General features: G+C 43.1%; 1 protein-coding gene and 1 long non-coding RNA gene across 4 annotated transcripts; both read right to left on the bottom strand.

The window, feature by feature from the left end:
• Positions 1-263: 263 nt before the first annotated feature.
• Positions 264-8,260, bottom strand: LOC138192212 (Krueppel-like factor 15). 2 transcript variants are annotated; one of them, XM_069139592.1, is made up of 3 exons: positions 8,099-8,260; positions 4,909-6,087; positions 264-3,253 (listed from the first exon to the last, which is right to left on the bottom strand). In XM_069139592.1, exons 2-3 carry the CDS (start codon positions 6,018-6,020, stop codon positions 3,085-3,087), a joined length of 1,281 nt encoding a protein of 426 aa, XP_068995693.1. In that variant the 5' UTR covers positions 6,021-6,087; positions 8,099-8,260; the 3' UTR covers positions 264-3,084. The 2 variants fall into 2 exon arrangements, with proteins under 2 accessions (XP_068995693.1, XP_068995607.1); XM_069139506.1 differs by having other exon boundaries at positions 4,909-8,260.
• Positions 8,261-18,866: 10,606 nt separating this feature from the next.
• Positions 18,867-21,771, bottom strand: LOC138192126 (uncharacterized). 2 transcript variants are annotated; one of them, XR_011177778.1, is made up of 3 exons: positions 21,429-21,771; positions 20,002-20,080; positions 18,867-19,486 (listed from the first exon to the last, which is right to left on the bottom strand). It is a non-coding gene; the product is annotated as an uncharacterized lncRNA (long non-coding RNA). The 2 variants fall into 2 exon arrangements; XR_011177777.1 differs by lacking the exon at positions 21,429-21,771 and having other exon boundaries at positions 20,002-20,744.
• Positions 21,772-23,563: the final 1,792 nt, after the last annotated feature.

The following is a 23,563-nucleotide window of genomic DNA, read 5'->3' as shown; positions in this document are numbered from 1 at the left end:
TATGAATTATAATGCTGGTTCATTTACTCGGCGACTTAGCTGTACCAAATCATTTCAGACAATATTAGTGTAAAACGTAACATTAGTGTAAAAGTGTTGAAATTATTTTCACACTATTTCTGTAATAAACACATTTCTCACTCGCCTGTGCAAACCCAACCATGACTATAAATCTTTTTACAACTGCTAATGTTGTTTTATGTCTTAGAACAGCTATTTCCAACAAGCCTCTCTCAAATAATAAAATAGCACAAGAGTCTGAATTTTTTTTTTTTTTTTTGCTTTTTATTTTTGCAAATAGGAAAATAGCATTTCTGGTATTCAAAAAAAACAAACAAACAAACAAACAAACAAAAAAAATACCACCTGTGTTTATCCAGATTCACAGGCATGACAGAGAGAGAGAGAGAGAGAGAGAGAGAGAGAGAGAGAGAGAGAGAGAGAGAGAGAAAGAGATAGAGATAGAGAGAGAACTGGATGATGATTAGGGAATACAGGTCTGGATGTAGGTCAGTAGAAGCAGCCCGGGGAGGCTCAGACACAAAGACAGCAACTGGTTCAGACAGATAAACACGTCTACCCGTCTGTCTGCTTCGAACGGGTTTCTACGCTACAGAGTGCAGAAGGTTTTTAAGAATGAAACCTAGAGTATCCAAAATGCTGAGAGGAAAAGATATCATTGCTGTGTAAATGACTGTGCATTGCTACATGCAGAAGTGCTCTCCTGCCAAGTTCATCCAAAAGCGCCAATGTTGCTCGAGCTAAAGTTAAGATTGCCAGTAGCCTACAGTTTGTAGTAGTAAGTGTCTGCTGATTCAACAAAGACAATCCAGTTATGTGAGGCTTTACACTTTCAGTTATCGAGCCTCTTCCTGCGAAGCACTTGTAGGTTAACAAGCACCAAAGTGTAGAGATCAAAAGAACAAATGATAATGGTGACTGCCCGATGCAGTTTAACTTTCCTTAGAAAATATGCTTTTTTTTTTTATTTGGCATTTTATGGTTCCGATACATTGAATGGAACTGCCATAAGAGCACAATGACTGTTTCTCACTTTCCACTAACACAAGTGCACTTGAGACCAGCAGACTCAGCTTAATGGTTTGAGTAGGAGTCCAAATCCCAGACTATAATCAGTCCGACATTCCACAGATTGATCACGCTACAATCAAACGCACATAACAGACCAAAAACGTCCGCCAAAACATGACTGAATAGCTTAATGCACTGTTTGATTAAAAAAACAAAACAAAAAAAAACACCTATATAAAGGCTACAAGCTGTACACATTATCTTTGTCTGTTATATTCAGTACATATTGTTTTGAGTTTGCTATTACAGAGGACTGAATAGATGTTAGCTGCCTTTCCAGCTGTTTTAAGTGCTAGCTTTTCTTGCTGCTATAGCCACTGGAAACATGTTTACAGTAAGTGCTACTGTAAATAACAAAGAGCAGGGTTTCACATCACTGTTGCACCATGAGCAAAAGTGTAACTTAAAGGCCGAGTAGTTTTCTAGGCCACATAAACCGGCTGCACAATGATTTCAGAGAACAATGAGCTTATAAACTGTCATGCACCTAGGGTGTCTTTTTCATTCTCTCACAGGGCCACAACATGGAATTCCGGTTTGGCAGCCCCCTGATAAGAATCACAGTTAAATAAGAGCAGTCATATGATAACAGTAGGCTCAAAAGAGGTTTTGTGATATGGACAAAAGGCATCAATAAAGAGGTTAGGACATACAGGGACTGAGAAAAGGCATATGGGGCCAAATGATGTGGTTCATGATTGGATAAATGCAATAAAGGCCAGGGTTGGATGCATTGAGTTTAAGAATTTTTCTCAGCTTGGCCAAATTGTGAGCAAAACCACAATTTAGTTAAGTATGACCAGATCAATGTCTCTATTGTGAAGAATCAAGTCATTCATTCAGAGTCAGCTGTAACTCTTAAGATCAAAGTACTCTGAAGAGACTCCACCTCCCTTAATCATAATTTCACCCCAGAGAGAGGGCTGACTCACTCTATCCATCCAAGCCTTATGATCAGCACACATGGCATAAATGGGACACTTGGGAGTAAAATATTTGGAAGCTTCATGTGCATGTGAACCCTGAAGTTTGGCTTTGAGGAAGAGGGACGATTGCAAAAGTAGACAAGAGATTATATTATCACGAATGCTCATATTATATGACTTTCAACAGCACCTGGTATCTTGGTAACTGGAGCAGTAGTGCAAGCAGTGCTTTCAAGATGGGCCGCCGTAAGACTGTCTCTTGTTATGCATTTTGCTGCATGTGTTTGTGTTTGTGCGCAGGTGTGGACTGGCCATCGGGAAGTTTGGGAATTTTCCTGGTGCGCCGCTCTTTTTTTTACCCACTCAATTAGACTGTAGACCCTGTGTACAGATATTAAATTGGACAATTTAGCTGCAAGGGCAAGGCCACTGCAGTGCATAATAGCAGGTAGCAGTTGCCATCACAACTGAAAGGATCTCGCGCTCATTAAAAGTATCTGGCACTTATTCCTGAGGGTGAATATTTGCTTTTTATACAGAAAAACATGGTGACAAAAACCTTTGAAAATGAGTCTCATAATTCTTTTTGCATAATAGCCTAAAAAAAAAACTGTACAAACTAAGGGATTCGTTTTTTTAAAATTAATTATTCATGATTGAGAAACAAAACGTGTCAGTTTAAATTTGGTGTCGCAAATCTGGGCTGCTTTATGTTGCCAGTCCACTTCTGTGTGCGAGCGAGCGTGCGTGTGTGTGTGTGTGTGTGTGTGCGTGTGCCAGGAAATCCACTTTGAGCTAAGTTTTTCCTGAGTTGGCTGTTCGCTCAGTTTAAGAAGGAACACTGAAAGGTCAACAGTGGGGAGGAAGAGAAAGGAAGGAAACTATAAGGGTGAAACAGCAGCCAGCGCTCATGATTCTTCTGAAAGTTCTGCTTGTGAAGCACCAAAAGTTCTGAGGGAGTCACAAACCCCTCCTCCCCCCGCCCGAGTCAAAACCTGGCTCGGCAGGCAGGGCGGGTGGGCGGGCGGGTGACTGCGGGGCAGGGGTCTAGAGCCATCTCATGGTGTCACACTGTGGCTCTGATAATCCTGCTGGGCCTGGAGCTGCGGTGGACCTTCGTGTGTTTGGATAAGTGGTCACTGCGGGCAAACTTCTTCTCACACAGTGAGCACTCGTATGGCTTGATACCAGAGTGAGAGCGGCGGTGGCGAGACAGTTCGTCGGACCGGGAGAACCTGGTGACAGCAGAACAGATGGGCGGGATCAGAAACACAGTTTAAAGAATTGAAAAGATATAAACAGGTTTTCAGATTAGTGCAACTCTGTATATCATCCATTAAAGCGGACGTATTAGGCACATTTCCAGATCTTCATTTTGCATTCTGGGGCTCTATAGGCATTAAATTGCAGGACTCGCCAAAAAAACAAAACAAATCTATTTTGTACTAGCCCTTAATGAAGCCCCTACATCTGCCTCACTCTGCTTTTGTATAAGCATGATGACACCGCTCTGTTCCGTTCTGCTTGGCCATCTTCCAGAATCGTCAACAAAATTAAACTAGTCAGATTTTACTTCTTTTTGTGGTTCTTTAGTCAAAATTTGCACTTCTTATATGCATATGCACATCTTTAAAGCCTAATCCCATCCGAAATAAATAAGTGGGGAAAGTGCTACATCCTCATGAACACAACGAGCAGCAATTATTGGTGATGTCACGCGTTGCTTTGCGAATAGTCGAGATTTATTTAAAATATTGTGGTTGTAAATGTCGTAAATTACTTGCGCTATAACAGTCGCTGTGTCAGCTGACTCCCTTGACTAATTCTTAAAAGTTTCTAGATCTTGAAAAAACAGATAACATGGGCAGAAAAAGAACCACACTTGGGAACTTCCTGGAGATCAGTCTCCGAAACAAAAATTTCAGGAGGTCTTTTCAAGGAAATTAAGCTAATGAAACAAATGGCATAATTAAATAGGGTTCTATTTTAACACTGGAGGAGAGGGAGATGGATGATGGTAGACGGAAAAGCTGTTGTGAAATATGTTTTTAGCACCAGTCTTTATTGACTTGAGCCCTCTTACGCTGGTCAATGTTAGTTAGCACTGAGAATAGCTTCCAAAAATATTGGTACACTCCTGTAATCTTGGATTTATTCTGTTCAGATATGATAAAAAAAACATTTAGATAATGATACCAAAATTAGCTGATTTCAAGAGCCTAAATGCCAGACTGTTGTCACACAAAATAAAGTATGTGAAATTATCATTGTGGCCTTTAAAAAATTGTGACAGTGTTGTTTTATAGCTTTTTTTTTTTTTTTTTTTCAAACATTTGACAGACTAAACAATAAATGGATTCCTGAGTAATTCAAAGTAAACAAATCGTAATAGCTGCAGCATTATTTCTTTCTTTTTTAAAAATTTCGGTTAGTTGTCTGCATTGGACCGACAGAGCCAATGATCTAGAAAGGACCATACTGATTTCAGTGAGACCAGTTGGCACATCAGGAGATGTCTACCCCTGGCAAAGAAAATGCAAAGTTGTCGGGTCAAAAAAAAAGCTGAACCTGGCTCAACTTTTAGTGCACCTCAATGCGACATCATTCAGGACGGCACTTGGCCTCGTAAATTTTATGTCCAAAATACGTTCCTGGCAGATACCACAGTCATGGGTACCACAGTGGTTGAAATGTTCTGTCACTGATAACGCCACAGGATTCTTCCCTTATAGTATTATAAACCACTTTAAACAGGTGGAGCCGTTACTCTGAACTTTCTGGATCCGTTACTTGCTGGTCCCTGAAGTCACCGTAGGAAAATCCCTGTAATCTTAATCTTAAACTTCAGATTAGCTGTGAAAGTGGCTACAGAGCGCATCATGTCACATACCTCCAGCCACATTCAGGCCAGCTACACGTGTAGGGTTTCTCTCCCGTGTGCCGGCGAAAGTGAGCTTTCAGATGGCTGCTTTTGGTGTACATCTTCCCACAGCCTGGGTGGGAGCATTTGTGGACCCTCTCTGTAGGCGACACTCTGGTCAGCCGGGGGGCCACTGCTTTTAACAGACCGTTGCCCGGGCACCCAACCCCTGTCATGCCCGTGATCTCTAGAGTCCTCATGGTGATGGGCAGAGGGGCGATCTTCACGTACTTCTGGTCAGCTGACTTGTTATCCCCACTGTTTAGTGATAACAAGGTGGTGGGCGTGATGGGCAGCTGGGAGGCCAGCAGGGTAAGATTTTGTCCTGTAGTACCCTGGAGACCCATGACCAGATGAGTGAGCCAAATGCCACTTTGGGCACCAGGAGGAGAGCCTGCTGGAGGCTGAGGCTGAGTCACGGGAAGGGGCTGGAGCTGAAGGACCAGCGGAGCACCCAGGAGCATCGATGGGGTCAAGGTGGGGGGTGAGGGGTTGATTTGAGCAGAGTGGGAAAGGTCATCTGGGGGGCTGGGTCTCTTTTTCTTGTTCTGAGGCGTTTCTGGCCTGGAAGTGCAATGGGAAGCTGTGGTCCGTGGGTCACTCATAGTTTTTGAGGAAGCAACCGGGGAGGCAGTGGAAGCTGGAGAGTCAATGGAAGTGCATGGTAGAGGAGAGGCCTCCTCTTTCGGGCCCAGCAGCCCCTCTTTGACCACTTCCATCTTTTCCCTCAAGAACTCCTCTATGTCCTCCAGGGTTGGGGAGAACGGGGAAGAAGGATGGAAGGGAAATTCTGGCAGATTAGGATCCTGACTGGCAGGTTCCCCTTCTCCCGCTGCTCCTAGAAAAATATGCAGACGCGTCCCTTCGTCTTCATCCTCTTCCTCCTCCTCCTCATCTTCCTCCTCTCCCGGGCTCGAGCTGTGCATAGCGCCCGGCTCCCCGGCCTCAGGGCTGTTGCAGGAGGGTGAGCTGCCCCCCTCGCTACGGGCTCCGTCCCCCGGGCCGAGCGAGAACAGGCTGCTGCTGCTGTCCCGGAACAGGTCATTGTCCAAACTCAGCGTTCTGCTGCTGAGAGACACCATTGATCCAGGCCAAACGCTGTAGAGGGGATGTGGAGGAAACTCTATCCAGAAGAGGAATCACAAAAACCTGCAAAGGCAGCAGTGAGATTGGCTCTTATTACCCAGCAGAAAGTAAAAGTGCAGGACAGGCCGTCTACCTCGGTACCCTAATTATTAATTTCAAAGATAGACACAACTAAAAACATTTGTACTTCATGACTTATCACATGGTACACGAACAATATTTCACTCTGGCTCCATACTATTCTAGACCACAGAGCTGAGTGAGATGAGGCAATATCAATTAATATATTGTAATTAGACAATGAACAGAAAATTAATTGGAAACTATTCTGATTATCAGTTGTTTCTGTGCCAAACCTACAGGGCTCTGCCTCTGAAATGTCTGGTTTTGATTCCGTTTGTCTCAACTAATCGCAATCTTCAGACTGCTTGCTGGGGGTAACAAGACATTTAAAGAAATCATTAAGGAGTTGGGGGAAGTTCTAACAGTTAATCTTTACTACTTTCTAGTATTTGACTGACAAAACAATGAATTAATTAACATTGAAACAAATTGAGATTAATTACCCACAAGAAAAGTTAGTTGCAGCCCTAATATATTAGAACATAGAAAATGTAGGTGAAAACCCACAAATAATCAAAATGCATGCAGTTGATTTTGTTCTGCTGTTAGCTCTTACAAAAAAAAACATCAAAAAAGAACTGAAATAACTTATTTTCAAAGTTTAAAACTCAAATATGTTCCGATTTATACATTTTGTTTGAGGAAAACACCACAGGTTCATGCATCATGTTAATTGAAAGGGGATAAAATGGTAATAATGAAGTATTGCTCAGTCCCATCATTAGCCTGTAATGCATTTTCATGTGTCACATGGAGCAATTTCATGTTCAGTGTCTTGCTCAAGGACATGTCAACATGCGGAGAGGAGAGGAAGTGCTGAATATTAAACCTCCAACGGCTCTAAATGGCCTGACCTGGCCCATGGGTTAACTAACCTGTTTGGGGCTGTATTTTTGTTTTGCTATTGAGCTCCTACTGACTTCACGCCTACCACAAACTGTCATGTTTGTGTATGTTTGTAGTCATTTGATTAAATACAATGTTATGTGCAATATAGAGTTGAATAATTCAGGTCTTCTAACTAGATTTTCACGCAGTGAATTTGGGGCTTTGGGACCCCAGGAACTTTTTGGACCAACCTGGAAGCCTTCAAGTTGACTTACTGCATGATTTTGAGGTTAGATATTTTATTTTGAAAGTCTGTTGTCAAATATATGGCCCTCTTAAAAGGAATATCCTCCAGGAGCGATCAGTTAATGAAAGGAAAAACGGATTTATATCATATGGACACTTTGTAAAAGCCATCTTCCTCTATAGTCCTCTAAATCTTCTGCCACTAGTTAATGTTATGATGCAATGATGTTACAAATACATTTAGTGTGAGTGAATTGAGGAGCAGTACCAAAAGATATTTTAAACATTTATAGTGGAAAATGTTTTGGTTATGCAAATTTCTGGAAATTATAAATGAACCTTTAATTACCTGGGGGGGGGAGGACCCCCGGCAGCGCATCTAGGGCCCCGAGCAGGTCCGCTCACCCCAAATTTAAAAACTGGAGTGCACACAGACACGCTTACAGTGGTGAGACAATCCCCGTTTCCTTATGTAAAGGACGTTTGTTGCTGCTGTCAGACCGTCGGGCACATGTTGCAGCAAGGGCCTCATACTTCCCACCGAGCACGGACACGGCGCTGGGTAAACACGGCCCGCACCGACGCGCCCATTAGAACCATACTGCGAGGAAAACTAACTGTGAGCAAACGACCGAGCGAAAGCGAGAGAGAGAGAGAGAGAGAGAGAGAAGAAAAAGAAAAAGAAAAAAAAAAAGCTGCGATCTGATTGCAAAAGGAGGAGCGGTCGACAGCATGGCAATTCAAACTGCGCCTGCATCGGAATCCACGAGTCTCAAGTTCGCCTGGGTCAGAATTTTTTTTTTCTTCTTCTATTTATGCTCCTCGGTCTCTCCGGATGAGCCGAGCAGGAGAATCCCGGACGTGTGGCTCGACCTACCGTGTTTTCCGGTCGCTGAGGAGACGCAGCGCCGTCGATGGCGTTCTCCGTTTTCGTGTTTTCTGTTTGGCTTCGTCGTGTTATTGTCGTAGCACACTCACATCCCGTCCTTGCCACGGGTCCATGTTGGCATTCCTTTTCCCTCTGTCACGTGATCCCATCGCTGCACAACTCGGAGGCACGGGTCCCGTTTCGCGGCTGTGATTGGACGAGTCCCGCGGAGGCTCGCCCTAAAAGGAGCATTCTGATTGGCTGCTGTTCGATAAATTCTGACTGCCATGTGTTGATGGAGGGATCACTACACCGCGATTTACCAAGAAACAGTGTGGGTTATTGATGGTGAATACGGTGGGGTGTTATACACAAAAATGGAAACACCCAGGAATTTCATAACTAAGTGCAGCTATTCCTTTAGAAAAGAGGAGGGAACTGTTTTACAGTAGCAAGATAGATAGATAGATAGATAGTTACTTTATTAATCCCACAAGGGGCAATTTTTTCCGCTACAGCAGCATTATAGATACAGGAAATGCAATAAAACAACAGTAAAAAATATTAAATATAAAAATGAACAATATATACAATACAATAGAATAATATTAAATTAACTATACAATAGTGCAAGGATTTAAACAAACAAGAAAACAAACAACCAACGGTGTTATTGTTGGGTGATTGATTTGGCCAGAGGTGAGTTATTGTACAGTCTTTTGGAGAAAGTGCTCCGCTGTCCCTGCAGCAGGTGGTGGAGAGGGTGGTCAGGATTATCCAATATGGATAATAGTTTCTTCAGTGTCCTCCTTTTCGAGGATACTTCCACCTTTTTCCAGACTGTCCAGTTGACAGCCAATTATTATTATTAATTATTGGATGCACTGGAGAAATCAAAGAAAGTGATTTTCAGAGTCACCGGTTCCGTCCAGGTGAGACTGAGCTCGTTGCAGCAGGTAGATGATGGCGTCGTCCACTCCCACATGAGGCTGGTACGCAAATTGCAGAGGGTCCAGAGAAGATTTCACCAGCGGCCTGAGGTGGGCCAAGACCAGCCTCTCCAGCACCTTCATCACATGAGATGTGAGGGCAACCGGTCGGTAGTCGTTGAGGCCGGATGGAGTCGTCTTCTTGGGGACAGGAACCAGGCAGGACGTCTTCCACAGCACTGGGACCTCCTCCTGCTTCAGGCTCAAGCTGAAGAGGTGTTGTAGGACCTCAGCCAGCTGGATGACGCAGGTCTTCAGGACCCCGGGGCTGATGCCGTCAGGCCCTGCAGCCTTGCGCTGGTGGATTCTCTCCAGCTGTCTCCTAACCTGGCCAGTCCTCACAGAGAGGGGGGGAGGGGGTCATGGCGTCAATGGTGGAAGAGCCCTTTGATGTTGAGGGCTCTGTGTCCATGCAGCTCACCAGGGAGGACTGAGGGTGGAGGGGCGAGGGGGGAAGGGCAGCGGCTTGGGAGGTGTGATGTGTGGAGGAGACAGATGAGAGTGGTGAACTAAACCTGTTGAAGAAACAGCTTAGCTCATTGTTCCTCTCGAGGGAGCCCCCTGGTTGTCTCTCTCTCCCTTTGAACCCAGTAATCTCCTTCATACCGGTCCACACCTCCCTCGCGTTGTTCTGCTGGAGTTTGGCCTCCAGCTTCCTCCTGTAGGAGTCCTTGCACTCCCTGAGCTTCTCCTTCAGGTCACGCTGAACTCTCCTGAGCTCCTCCCTGTTCCCAGACCTGCTGCTTTCTTCTGATTAAGAAGCACCTTCAGGTCACCGATGATCCACGGCTTGTTGTTGGGGAAGCGGTGTACAGTCCGGGATGGTACGGTGGTGTGCTCACAGAACTTGATGTATTCTGTGATAGAGTCCGTCATGCTGTTGATGTCCTCCCCATGTGGTCCACACAGCACATCCCAGTCCGTGAACTCAAAGCAGTCCTGCAGGGCGTCTTTAGCCTCCCGTGTCCACCTCCTCACAGTCCTGGTGGTTACAGGCTGCCTCTGCACCAGGGGAACACACTTTGGTGTTAACAGGACCAGCTTGTGATCAGACCCTACCAAGGGTGGGAAGGGCAGTAGCACTGTATGCATCCATGGCATTTGGATATAGTAAGTCCAGCTAGTCTGTGTAATCATTCATGTGAAGCTGTGACTCCTCTAAATGTACATTTGTAAAAAGAAAGAAAGAAAGAAAGAAAGAAAGAAAGCAGCACTTGAAGGAGAAAGGAAACAGCACCTGAAGGATGCCCTGTTGAACGCCTACAGACTGATTCACCCGGCACGTATCCCAGGATGTAGTGGGCGATGTTCAGCAAGAGAAAATGTTGAAAGAATCCAAATCAGAATTCACCTGGACCAGATCTATTAACCACTTCGAATCTATAGGGTCTTTTCATGTTCATTCTTTCATTTTCCATGTTTTGTTTTTTTAAATAAATGAAACAAAGTAAAACATGGCGATGTGGCAAAGTTTGATGTCTCGCCGTGACACAGGAAGTTGATGTTTAAGGTCCAGGGATGCTCCAAACCTCACGAAACTTTGGACATGCGTCAGGCGCCAACTTTCATGAGTTTTTGAGGACGTTAACGCCGCCAAAAAGGCAAAGAATAAGGGACGAGAATCAAAACTGCAAGCAGTGAAATGCGGGCCCTCGCATGCTGCACGTCGGGGAGCCAGCGGGTCCGGGGTGGATGCGGCTGCAGAGTTTGTGGTAAACTCTGCGCCCGCATATCACTGTTTGTTCCAAGTTGAGCCTGCTAATCGTTAAACTAATGCCTACAGGTTTGTACAGTGATGAGTGATGAGACAAAATGGCAAAATCAAATCAAGATTTTCATATTTATTTGCTCGGGTTAGGGGTCAGAGTTATGGATCCGGGTTAGGGGTGATGATTAGGGTTAGAGTAGGGGTCAGGGGTCAGGGTTAGGCATAATGGTTAGGGGTAATGGTTAGGGTTAGGGCGTCTTGTTTGCAGGAGTTGAATCTGAGGCTTCGTTTCTCCCTTGAATGCATCCTGTTCAGCCTTCAGCTTCTGGATCTCATCCTGGTGCTCTGATCGAGTTTCAGAGTGAGACCTACTTTCTGGCTCAAGAAGGTGCTGAAAGGTGTTGCTCTGTTTTTTTGGTTTCTTCTAGCTGTTGGCCCAGTTTGATCCTCTGTGTCAGCTCATTGAAACTTGTGGTTTTCTCTTTGCGTAACAGGTGGCTGTGCGGCTCCACTCTGAACTTCATCCTGTTCAAGCCTTCAGTCTCCGGATCTCCTCCCGGTACTCTGATATAACTGCAGAGTGACGCCTCCTTTCTGTCTCCAGTTGCTGCTGAAGGGTGTGACTCTTTGTTCCCTCAGCTTCATATCTCTGGTTGCCACGGTGTGAAACTCTTGATGTTTTCCACCTCCTTCCTCATTTAATTTTGCTTCTTCACCAGCAGCTTCACCTGGCTCCTCTCGTCAGCCAGCTGCTTTTGGGTTTCTTTTAGTTCTCTGCCAAGGCTGAGCCTCAGTTTTCTGCTGCTCTAAATACTTGGCTCTCTCGTTGCGATACAGATTGCGCTGATCATTTGCTGAGGTCTTTTCTTTGTGGAGCTGGACGGTCAAGTATTCAATCTGGTCCCAGAGTTCTTTGTTTTCCTTCGTGTCTGACTTCAGGTTGTTGGAGAGCTCTGTGAGGCTCTGCTCCCGAGAGACGCCGTGCTCCTCGGCCCTTTGCAGCTCAGTCTTCAGCTACTCCACCTCTCACCTCTCATGAGCCAGCTGGTTCTGGGTTTCTTCAAGTTCTTTGCAAAGTTTGCTTCTCAATTTCTTCTCGTCAAAACACTTGGCTCTCTCTTTGCAAAACAGATCGCTCTGGTCCTTCGCCCAGGTCTTTGCTTTGTGGAGCTCGACAGTCAAATATTCAATCTGGTTCCCAAGTTCTTTGTTTTCTTTCGCTTCTGACTTCAGGTTGTTGGAGAGCTCTGTGAGGCTCTGCTCCCGAGAGACGCCGTACTCCTCGGCCCTTTGCCGCTCAGCCTTCAGCTCCTCCACCTGTTGGAGTAGAGCTTCCTTTTCTCTCAGCAGGGCTTCTTTCTCTTGGCGTTTCCTTTCCTTTTTTGTGCCTGAGAACTTGTTAAAAATCTGCTTCCAGGCGCGGTTGTTGGTGCCTTGGGCACTCGCTCTCGAACTCACCTTGTATTACTGTCTTAAGAGTCACTCACGGTAGTGTGTCACCAGTTGAATTAATATTCACTCACGGTAGTGTGTCACCAGTTGAATTAATATTCATATTCACTCACGGTAGTGTGTCACCAGTGGCAAGGTTTGGAACGGAGTGACCTCACAGTCTGCCAGAGGTCTATTTATAGACTTGACGATGTCATAAAGGGAATTTAATGTTGCTTTGATGTCTGGAGTTCTGAGTTCTGATGATGTCGCTGTGCACATCAGATTCGATGATGTCACAATGCAAAGAATGGAATTGTTGCTTCTAATGTCTGGAGTTTTAATGTTTACAGTTTGTGGACATTTTCAGTGGTCTCAGCAGAGCTTGAAATATGTGAAACCCCTCTGTAAAAAAAAAATATATATATATTTCGAGATATTCCAGTTACGTTTCTGATATTTTGAGAAAATAAAAGCAAAATTAAAACTGTAAGCAGTGATATGCAGGGTAGACCACCCCCGACCCGCTGGCTCCCCGACGTGCAGCATGCGAGGGCCCGCGTATCACCGCTTGCAGTTTTTAATTTTACTTGCTTTCCGCAAAGGTTCCAAGTTGTTTTATCAGTTGCAATATGGCATTGAAACGTTTTGTTTTGTTTCACACTTTATTGTAATGAAGCGCACACTGAACATTGTGAGAAGAAATCCCTTCTCCTTGTCAATCTTGAGTCCTCAAAACATCGCAAACTATTTCTCCAAGTGGAACCGTTCTCATCCCGAAACATCCCGTGTAACTTCTACATGACACACAGAGTTAAACCACAGACAATCACATGGTGCGATGTTGGGAGAAATGATGTCAGGGTGAGAGCGCTGACCAGGGTGCACCCCAATCAAGGGACTCCGGCGCCCCAGAAGTCTCATGTTAACTCCTTATCGTTTGGATCTACGATATTTGTTTGATTGCAGATCGGAACTATTCAGTGATAAAGTACAACGTGATGCCCCAAAACCCACCCAGTGTCTCTGTTTGTTGTCACTCTATGCTATTTTTGTTTTCTCTCTGCTCTCAGTGGATTCCAACCGGTTAAGTCAGATGTCGAGTTTTGTCCAAGATTTCTTCCTTTTAAAAGAAATAAATTAGTTCTTTAATTATTGAATGCTTTTTTTTTTTTTTTTTTTCCTTTTTATCTTTAAATGTCAATAAATATTGGAAAATGGTCGATATTCATTGCCGAAGCCCAGATAACCATTTTTTAAATGCTCATGCCTGAACTTTTTTTTTGGCATTCTTGGAAAAAAAAAAAAGGATAAAAGTGATGATCAGGGGGCCCAACTACAAACTAGCACATTTCACAAGTAATATTTAATAGCTGATGACAGTTAAGACACAAAGTCTTCAAAAGTATAAGAAAGTTTGTTTAAATACATCAAAACCAATCTCCTAAAAAAAAATAATAAAACTGCAACTGTGTGAAGGTATTAAACATTGAAAGAGATTAACCTTGAGGAGAGCTTTGCTCCACCCTCTCTTAATTTTAGGCTGGCAAAACAGATGAACTTCACTTAGGTTAGATACATATTAAATGTATTTAAAATGTAAAACTCTTATTTACTTCCCCCAGTGCTTTATTGATAAAAATCGCAGATTCAAAGGTAAATGTCTTGTTTTCTTGGGGAATTTGAAGTCCTATTGAAAACAAAAGTACCTTATTAAATATCTTCATCAGTGTGCAGGCACTTAATGGGGATGTGCCGCTGGTCTGCTGTGCGGAGGTGCCCTCTGGTGGCTCAGCAGAGCCATACAAAGTCCATGAATGAAGGGAATCTTCACAAAATGAACAAATAGCTGAAAAACCAAATGAATGAATTTAAAGTTGCATATTAACATGTTACAGCTGTCTTGAAATATGTGAACTTTTTAGTATTTCCTTTTAATGTTATTCTTTTAAGGTTCAGAATTTTTTTTTGTTTTTTTTGACAATTTACTTGTTACAATTCACCTGAAAAAAATTCAGAGCTTTTGTTTTAATCCATAGCAGTGACGCTATCTAATGCATATTTGAATTGTAGAGATTGGCACATTCCACGGTCATTCCAGCCCTGTGTTTGCAACAAGGCGGTCTTCTTTAAACTCTTAAATGTGATGCATTTAGAATCATTATTCATTTTAAAAGGCCCGTGGCTGTCTGGCGACTCCAGGGTAGACTTACACCACCTGCTTGTACAGAACATCAGCAATAGAAATTCAAACGCATCCTTCAACTGCAACATTTCCAAGCACCTTTCATGAGAAAGACAGAAATCAGCGCAATATTTCAGTGTCATATTATCGATGCCTATAAACTCACAACTGCAGAAGAAAATCTGACATGCATTGTAAACTAAAGAGACAGTATTGTCCCAAGATGTTGACATAATGGGGTAACACAGGTGGAACGATAGTAGGACAGGGAGTGGAAAGGTCATTTTAAAGTCATACTTCAGCCACTGTCCTCCAAACATCTGAGGCGGGACGCTGGGAAGGTTTGGTATTTTGGTAGTTTGGCTTTCTTGAAGAAATTGTATTTTCTTGATTCCTGTTGTTCTGGGTTTTTTTACCCTCATGATTGTAAATGCACTCATTGTAAGTCGCTTTGGATAAAAGCGTCAGCTAAATGAAATGAAATGTAAATGTAATGTAATATTTGAAAGGCAGGTTAAGTGCACGCTGCATCTGATCCTCCATAGCAGTCAAGCAGAGCATATGGATGAGAAGACTGCAGCATAATGCGCCACACAAGGAGTGTCAAGACTCCAGTGTGGTATCTTAGCAACAAGCACATGGCAGGGTATCGCTCCCCGCCACTCCCCAAACAAAGATACGCAAGCGTGCAGTTTATTCTGTTTGACTTTACTCATATTAAATGCGATGAAAGCAAAGCATTCACACACACACACACATCTTAATGCTTTAAGTGCACGCTGCATGTGGTATGTGTCTTGAACTAACAACGCAATCTTTGCAGGACTGCCTTAATGTAATGCAGTACGTCCTCAACGCACTCAGCATGCACTTCCTTCCAGCTTAAATCTGCACGTCGGAGGTTACACGTGACTGTCTGACGACGGAGACGTGGTCAGCGCCGGCGGTCAGCGTGGCTTTCCGCGACCCCGGTGCCGCACAGGAAAATCACACCTCAAACGCAGGAGCCTTTCTGTCTGTTTAAAGGCACGTCTGTTTTACAATAAGGTGTTCCACATTTAGGGATGTAAAAAAATAACCTTGTTTGTCAAATGACCAGAATTATGTTTCCTTGGTTTATTAATCTTGACGGGTTACCCATTTTGTGTCAAGTGTATTATCCAGTCTGACTTGGTTGCGTTGGGAGGAGGGGTTCCTTTGTTTTGTTTGTCAAGATTTGCCTGCAAGTGACAGAACCGTTTTTTTTGAGTTTCAGACAACACAGTAGCTGGTTGCCGGGAGGAGGCAACTGTACGTACTTACTGTAAATTGTTGATTTAAGAGTTATTCCTGAAAACGGACAAAAGGTGTGTTCGGACAAGAACACCGAGAAGACTTTGTTGTTTGTTTTATTTACTTGGTCCGAGGAATCAAACCAGCAACCCTCCAGTCCCACGCATTGCTTCTCCAACCTCCATGCCGCAACGGTCAAAACGTGGCACCCACCTGGAAAAGTGAACGCTGCTTACCTCTCAATATTTGCACAGCAGTTCACGCAGACAGTCGTTCATTTGCATTTTCTTGAAATTCCAGTCAGATTTGAGCTCCGTTTGGATGGAGACCTGCTGATTAGCTGCGGCTTCAGCGGCGCAAACAATGCGAGTGTGTGTACCGACTGCATTTCTCTGGTCCCTCTCCTTTTCAATGCTGTGTATTAGAGGCCACTTGCATCTTTCTATTTGCTTTGTACATATCTCGGAGGTCAGCCTTCCCACTGAACGCACCTTTGCAACCCGTCCACATGCGTCGCTATTTTTTTTTGCGCGCACTCGTTTCCTTAACTTCCGCTCTGCAGCTGGCTTTTGAACTCCCTACGCGTGGGATGTGGCCGTTGTTTCTGAGGCCCGGCATCAGGTGACGTGTTCCAGGTTTACGCGTGTATAAAAAATGACTTCGGTTGTCTATAAATTTACATCATCTGCCAAAAAAAAAGGAATTACAAGTTGTATTAGTTTATCATCGTATTTAAAGTTGTTGTTTTTTTTTTTGTTTGTTTTTTGCAAATGAGTATAAAGGCTGTCTACCAGTATCTGTGTTGGCCCTCAATCATTCCCAAATAAAACTCCTCCTTTCTCTGATCTGATTTCTCCCTGCCCGTCTGTCCAGCCGCTGTATCATGTGCGATTCTGTGCTAGGTTATGTTTACAATAATACAACATATATATATATGCCATATCATATTACTTATATATAGGTCGTATTATCAACTACTAATCCTAAGGTGTAGACAAAAGGCTGTGTATGTAAATGAGAGTGATACTGCTGGGCCAAACCAAAAGGTCACGGGAGGGGGTCTGCAACCTGTGGGGTCACATACTGTGGTTCTTTGAGGCATTAACAGGAACAGACGGCTGTCTGGAGGACTCCAGGGTGTGAAGGAAGACAACCACCACCTCGACCAATCAACAACGGATACATCAATACACATGACTTTTTGGTTCCTGTACTATAAGAAGACTGGGTCAGGGAAAGTCAGGAGGTCAGACTTCGTGAACTGACACATACTCTGTTGCGGTCAGGGAAACATAGTCTGGACCCAGAGCTCAGTAAACGGGTTATTCTGCTGCTGTTAAATAAATATCTTGAAGCCTGACATCTTCTCCTATTGCCTCATTAAAGAACACGCAGGACTGGGGGCTGACACATATTGGCTTTGTACTAGCAGGAGCCCAAGTCCAACAATCAGTAGTGACCGATGTGCACTGTACATCATGTTAAAGCCTCTCTGTATCAGCTTAAAGAAAAAGGAGCACGTGTCTACAACAATATTGGCGCTTTTCTACTGATAGCGGTGTATTTAATACCTCCTTCGCCTATTTTTTACAAGACTTTTGACATCCTGAACCCATTTCTTCTGAAGAATAAACTGGCACGAATCCCTTCGAACCTTTTTTTTTTTTTTTTTTGAACAACTGTTGCAAATTTGCATGGCCGCCGGCATGAATAGTTCTAACCTGAAATATTCGCTTGGCAACTATTTCTCATTTTCATTTTGACGTGTCCGTCACTCCTCCACTAAGTAAAGACCTCGAGAGTAATTTTCATTTGTTTATCTTTCTTAATTTTTTACACGGCAGGAATTGATGAAGGTGAAGAAGGTTAATAATATGCCAGCTAAGAGACATGCAAACAGAGTCAGGTTGCAGCCTCTGAAGATGGCCCACAAAAGATGTATAGCTACGGCCACTACTCTATCAACCACGCTGTGTTTTTGTAAGAGCTGACTGGCGAACTCTTTTGACTTAACCGAAGAGAAACCTTCGGGCGCATAAGAGGCGTCTTGCTGTATGTGTGCGGTCGGGCAAAGGCCACGCAGTCGGAGCACGGAGTTCACGGACCGCTTCGACAGCCAAGAGAACGAGTTCGATGCAGAAAGATTATTTCCCGGCCACGAGCTGGTTGAATAAAATTATAGATATGCTAGAGAGTGAAAGTGCTGCTGGCTTACTCGGGAACTTTAGTCGCGACTCCAAGGGACCGTGGGCGAAAAGCCTGCAGGTACTAATATTCAGCAGTAAATGGGTCAGTAGAAGCAAATGGACCTTCGAACAGGGTTTGAATATAGAGAGGGAATAAGATCAGGCAATACTTGAATAATTGGTTGCGGCTCCGATCTCCCGCCCGCACCCGTGAGAGCAGGTAGGCGCTGTCCAGTCTCATCATGTCCAGAACACATCCCTCTTGAGACCGGCGAGCAGTCTGCTCCACCTCTGCCACCTCCACCCGCAAACAGTAAAACAATGGATGCAACCCTGGGGATTGTGGGTTCATGTCCCGCCTGGGTCGCGTGATAAGCGGGTGTTGGCGTCTTTAAATTAGTGACTGTTAGTGTATCCTTGCAGGGAGAGATGATTAACTCTCCCACAGTCTGCAATACTTTCTGGCTCCTAACTGATGGAATTGAGCTCCCCGATGACCGCCGCAAACTAAAAACACACCTCTTCCGACTTTTACCTTGAATAGGTAGAACTTTAGTAGCGCTTAACATGGCACTTACTGATAGCACTTTGTAGTTTGGCTTTCTTGAAGAAAATTGTACTTTCTTGATTCCTGTTGTTCTGGGTTTTTGTACCCTCACGGTTGCAATGCACTTATTGCAAGTCGCTTTGGATAAAAGCGTCAGCTAAATGAAATGTAATGTAATGTAATCACCTAAAAGGGGAGGCTGCCCCCACTAATGTCAGTCCACCTGTTTGGTTCTCAGCAGCTGGACCACAGGAGAAGAAGGGCTTGATAAGTGCTGGTTCATCACTTTCTCTGCGCTGAGGAGGTTGGGCGGGGTTTGGTTGACCTCCAAGAGAAAAGAATTACAGATAAGCAAAGGGAGATAAGTGCTTATCTAAGTACTTAAATTCACTGTGATCGCTTTGCAGGTAAAGATAGTCTGATGATTCATGTTGTAAATTACAGACTCGACTGCTCCGATATTCACAAACGTGAACGTTTATTTACATGATGTACATGTTAACTTGCATATAGCGTGGGGGATGATATCAAGTTACAAGTGGTCATTTGCGGCACGATAATGCCCGGTGTGAACAGAACTACTTGGAGCTGTCTACTTGTGATCACATTACCCATAACAACATTTTACTGCATACAGAGCCTTGCAGTAGTAACTTTATGACTTGTACAACTCCACGTGTTTCCAGTTGTTCACGTATTCCAATAGTTTAAAATTAAAAATTAAAAAAATTAAAAAAAAAAGCTGGGCTATTCATTTTTAACATCAGCCAGGCGACAGCAAAATGGCAATCATCTCAGAAAAGGAAGCGCAGCGTTGTTTGCTGCTGCAAGCATTTACATGACAGACTCCCTGCAGAGCCACCCTCAAGAGTCCCAGTGAATCAGGGAAACAATGAAGCTGGGCAGAGATGCGATGGGGCAGCTCCGGCTTATTAAATGGCTACGGACGAGAGAGCCTTCCTCTTTCCTCCTCTGGGATGCATGGTGAGGAGGCAGTTAAGGAAGAGCAGGGAAAGCGGGATGTAAAGGAAGGCTTCCTGTCCTCCCATGGCTGGCCCGGGCCCACAGGGAGCAATAACCTGAGTTTAGGATAGTGAAAGAGCACGCGACACAATTTTGCAGGTTTAAATCCCGTGTCCATTTTCTAGTTGCTTATTTACAGTATTTGTAACACATATTCAACTTACGTGCACACGCCTACTACATTTCTCATATATAAAAATCAGTAACATGTCATATTTATGTAAATAATATTACATGAATGTATGTGTCATTTGTATATTACGCATTTATATTAAAAAAAAACATTTATAATGTATAAATAATGATAGCCTATATGTGAAATGCGTATACATTTTTTTTTATTATACTTATATTTCGTATGGACTAGACTATATATGAAATTGTTCCAGTATTTAATTGGTTTCATTTGTTGTTTTTAAATGTGCATATACGTTTTTGCTTAGTATGTACATTCAAGTTTTCATAATTTTTTACACATGACACAATTATACAAATATGAACGGAGGCAAACAAAGCAATGTCGTGAACATTTTGACTGCAGATTGTGATGAATAAAATTCAAATGACTCACTTTGTTTTTCCAGGCGCAATGACCATGTTGTCAGCTGGTTTCCGGACTCTCTTCTGTCCTACTGTGACCTTGACTTTGCCTGATTCATGTAAACACAGCAGCAATAAAAAAAAAAAAAAAAGTGCCAAGGAGCCCTGATGTAGGTATAGGAGTAGTAGAAAAGGAAGTTCAAAGGGCACACACATTCATGCCTTCACACTTAAGACACACCACTACTGGGTTAACAATGTGTATCTTATTTAATTCAAATTGTTGTTGTTTTATTTGGGTGGGTGGGTGGGGGGATTATTTATTTACTTGATTTCATCGACTTAATATTATTTCATTTATTTGTGTATTTTTCTTTCTCAATTTGTTGTGTAATGTTCTTCGATGTTTAATGTTCTGTACGTTCTCTTGAATTGTTAAAACGTTTGAAAAATAAAATAGTCCAAACAATGTGTATTGGCTATTTCTGCCGTACAAAGAACTTCACGTCAACGTGAAAGTAGGGACTTCAGAGTCGATTATTTTTAATTTTTTTTAAATATCGGGACTCCAGAGCAAATTTGCATGATTTGGAGACCAATAAAGTCCTTATTCATCTTATACTGGCCCCTAATCCGCTGAAACAAGCCAATTTAGCCGTTGTCTTTTCAAGGCACCACTTGCTGAAAACCCACTTTCCTGTGTTTGGCCAAATTGCAATTGTTGTTCGACATAATTTATTCTTATTTTATGTTTTTTATATATATATATATATATATATATATATATATATATATATATATATATATATATAATTTTACTATTGATAGGTGTACATTATAGGTGTGGTGCTGCTGGAGCACACTGGAGCGAGGCTCAGCCACTTTCTTGCTCCGAGTGGGGAAATAAAACGTTAACATCTCTCTCGATCCGATTTTGATCTCCTTTTAATCTGCTACCGTTTTCCGTTTTAATATGACTGCGTTACACATGAATACAGACTCAACATTTAGTCTATCTGTTTTCAAATTAAAAGCCCGCTTCACTAGACCGAAATGCGTCTTCTCTTAAGAAGGCTTTTATTGTGAAACGTTTGCAGGAACGTGTTGTGATCGAAAAACACTTTCGGTGAGTAATCCGGACAAACCTTTAAAAATAAAATAAAAAAAAAAAAAAATAACACGATTCTCTCGTAGACTTTATAAAATTAAAGCAGTTCAAATATCTAGATTATTATTAAGTGCCGTATGTAAACTTGCTGCCACAGTGTTACACAACCTTAAAAAAAAACAAAAAAAAACGAGCCGCAACCTAACAGCAGGTGCAGAACAACTGATCCGGTGCTTCAACAACAACAACAACAACAAAAACGAGTGTACACGTTTTAACAAATATACATTTTGACATTTTACTTTTACACGTAAGAAAAGTAAAATGTTCTTTTCCTGTTGCCAACTGACCGTTGCGTTATAATATCTCCTGGCACCATCGGTCTGTCCTGCGTGGGCACGCCGCGACCGGAGGATACAGAGCGCAGGAAGAAATCTGGGACGAGTTGACCTCAGCTCAGCGTACGTTTTCTACTCAGAGAAGTCTGAAGTCTCAAGCTTTCTCTCTAAAATAAGTTAATTTGATGTATGCTGACCCCGTTATTTGAAACTTCGACCGTGTTTAATATGGATGTCCGACATCCTGACGTGAATTGAAGCATTAATCAATCCTCTCCTCGAGAGACGGTTATAAAACAGGCTGCGCTGCCTGTGAAAGTGAACGTTTCGGTGTGCAGGGTGGAGGGAGATTTACGGCAGGAACTGAGGTCTAATGTTCATAACGGTTCACCACTAGATGCCGCTAAATCCTACAACACTGCTCCTTTAATCCTTTTAAAAAAAATTTTTTTTTTTTTTTAAATGTTGACAGTAATTTCAAACCCGTCAAAGTACTCGGTGATATAGTGGGATGCAGGTGTGTGTGTAACAGGAATCAACCATTACCCAAAAATGTATCTTTAAACTGCAATTGATATTTTTTTTTTTTTTTTGCCTGTTGAGGTAAGTTACTATTAAAACATCCGAGTCTGCAAAAAAAAAAAACAATAAAGTATGTTGAAATCCAAACCTTATTCATTATATTTTACCAATATTTTACTTTCAATGTTTAATATCATCAGGCTGAGGCTGCGTTAAGAGCAGGACAACGCAACGTAAACCTAAAGATCTCTCTCGTGCCGATGGCTAAGAATTTAGCAGTTACCACACATAAAGCAGCAACATCCCATTCCTTTGAATTCATGTTCGGGCCACCGGACCCTTTTCCGCTTTAGTTTGGTCTCAAGCTGGTGCCAACTGTGCTGGTACCACAGACTGCATATAAAAGTGGACCCTAGCTCCCAGGTCTGAAAAATTAGGCTGATGCAGAAATGCCTTAAACTGCAATACCACAGAGGGCCGTTAGGGGTTGCCTCAAAAAAAAAAAAAAGGCTCTGGCTCCATAGACTCCCATTCAACTTAAAAAAGAAGAAAAAAAAAATGTCCACGAGTCATTTTGGTGTCATTCGTTACATTTGTTTTTTTTGGGAGGGAGGGAGTTTTTTTTTTTTTTTAGCAGTCCATCTCAAAATAATCCCATAATTCATTAGAGATTACAGCCTCAAAAAGTAGTGTTTTTTAGGGGCATGTCTTTTTGATTGACAGGACAGCGGTGCGGCCAACGGGTGGGTGGGACATGGTGTCCTCGGGGTCCCCGTTCAGACCCGAGTCGGATCCGCTGCCTGCTCCAAATATGGTCACGTCTGGCTCCAAACCGTTCCGATCTGGCAAGGTGGCGACGGCCTACAATCCCACCTGGAGGCTCGATGACAGCAGTTCACGAACCAGTTGGTGACGTCGCTGATAGTTGCCGCTTGGCTGCCGCTGAACGAGTGAAGCGAAACAAGTAAAGTTGCGAGCGAAATACCAAAGAAAAGGTGTTGAAAGATGCTAAAACACGCCAGGGTTGGAGGGGGGAGTGGGTCACACGTTACAAGTAGTTCCGTTTCTAGTACAAAAAAAAACAACAAAAAAACCACTGCCACTAAAAATTTGAAATAGTTTATGTGCAATGAATACAATTAAAAACAACAACAACAACATGATCTGCCTCTTATTTCCTGCACTGCTGAGCACTTCGATGTATCCGCATTGTAGTATTTATCACTTTTTACTGTATTTTTTTTTTTTCTATGAAAAACTTTCCCCTTGGGGATTAATAAAGTATCTGTCTGTCTGCCTGCCTGCCTGCCTGCCTGTCTGTCTGTCTGTCTATCTATCTATCGTCTATGTTATATTGTGCATTCACATTAAATTAAAAATCACATATTTTGACATTAAAGAGTAGCTTTGGGGGCTTCTGAGTTGAACATCTCTAAAGAGGGAGGAGGGTGTGGGGTGTGTGTGTGTGTGGGGGGGGAGCGCCCCCCCCCCCCCACACACACACAAAGAGGTATAATAGTTAAGCAAAGCTCTGCAAATTTTGGATGAAACGGTCTTGTTACCGATCAGGGCCAGCAGCGTCATTGTGCTGCTGCTGCACACAGCGCCCCCGAGTGGTAGGCACC

This window comes from Embiotoca jacksoni, unplaced genomic scaffold (genome assembly GCF_022577435.1).
Source record: "Embiotoca jacksoni isolate LCO1_2020_lvr unplaced genomic scaffold, fEmbJac1.0.p SCAF_1, whole genome shotgun sequence".
In the NCBI taxonomy this organism is placed as follows: Eukaryota; Metazoa; Chordata; class Actinopteri; family Embiotocidae; genus Embiotoca; species Embiotoca jacksoni.
Note: the sequence above shows the minus strand (reverse complement) of the source record. Positions and strands in the feature narration are given on the sequence as shown.

Coding starts and splice junctions, on each gene's coding strand:
- LOC138192212 (XM_069139506.1), bottom strand. CDS start 6,020: ATGGTGTCTCTCAGCAGCAGAACGCTGAGTTTGGACAATGACCTGTTC. Junction 3,254..4,908: donor TGGCCTGAATGTGGCTGGAG/GTATGTGACATG, acceptor TGCTGTCACCAG/GTTCTCCCGGTCCGACGAAC.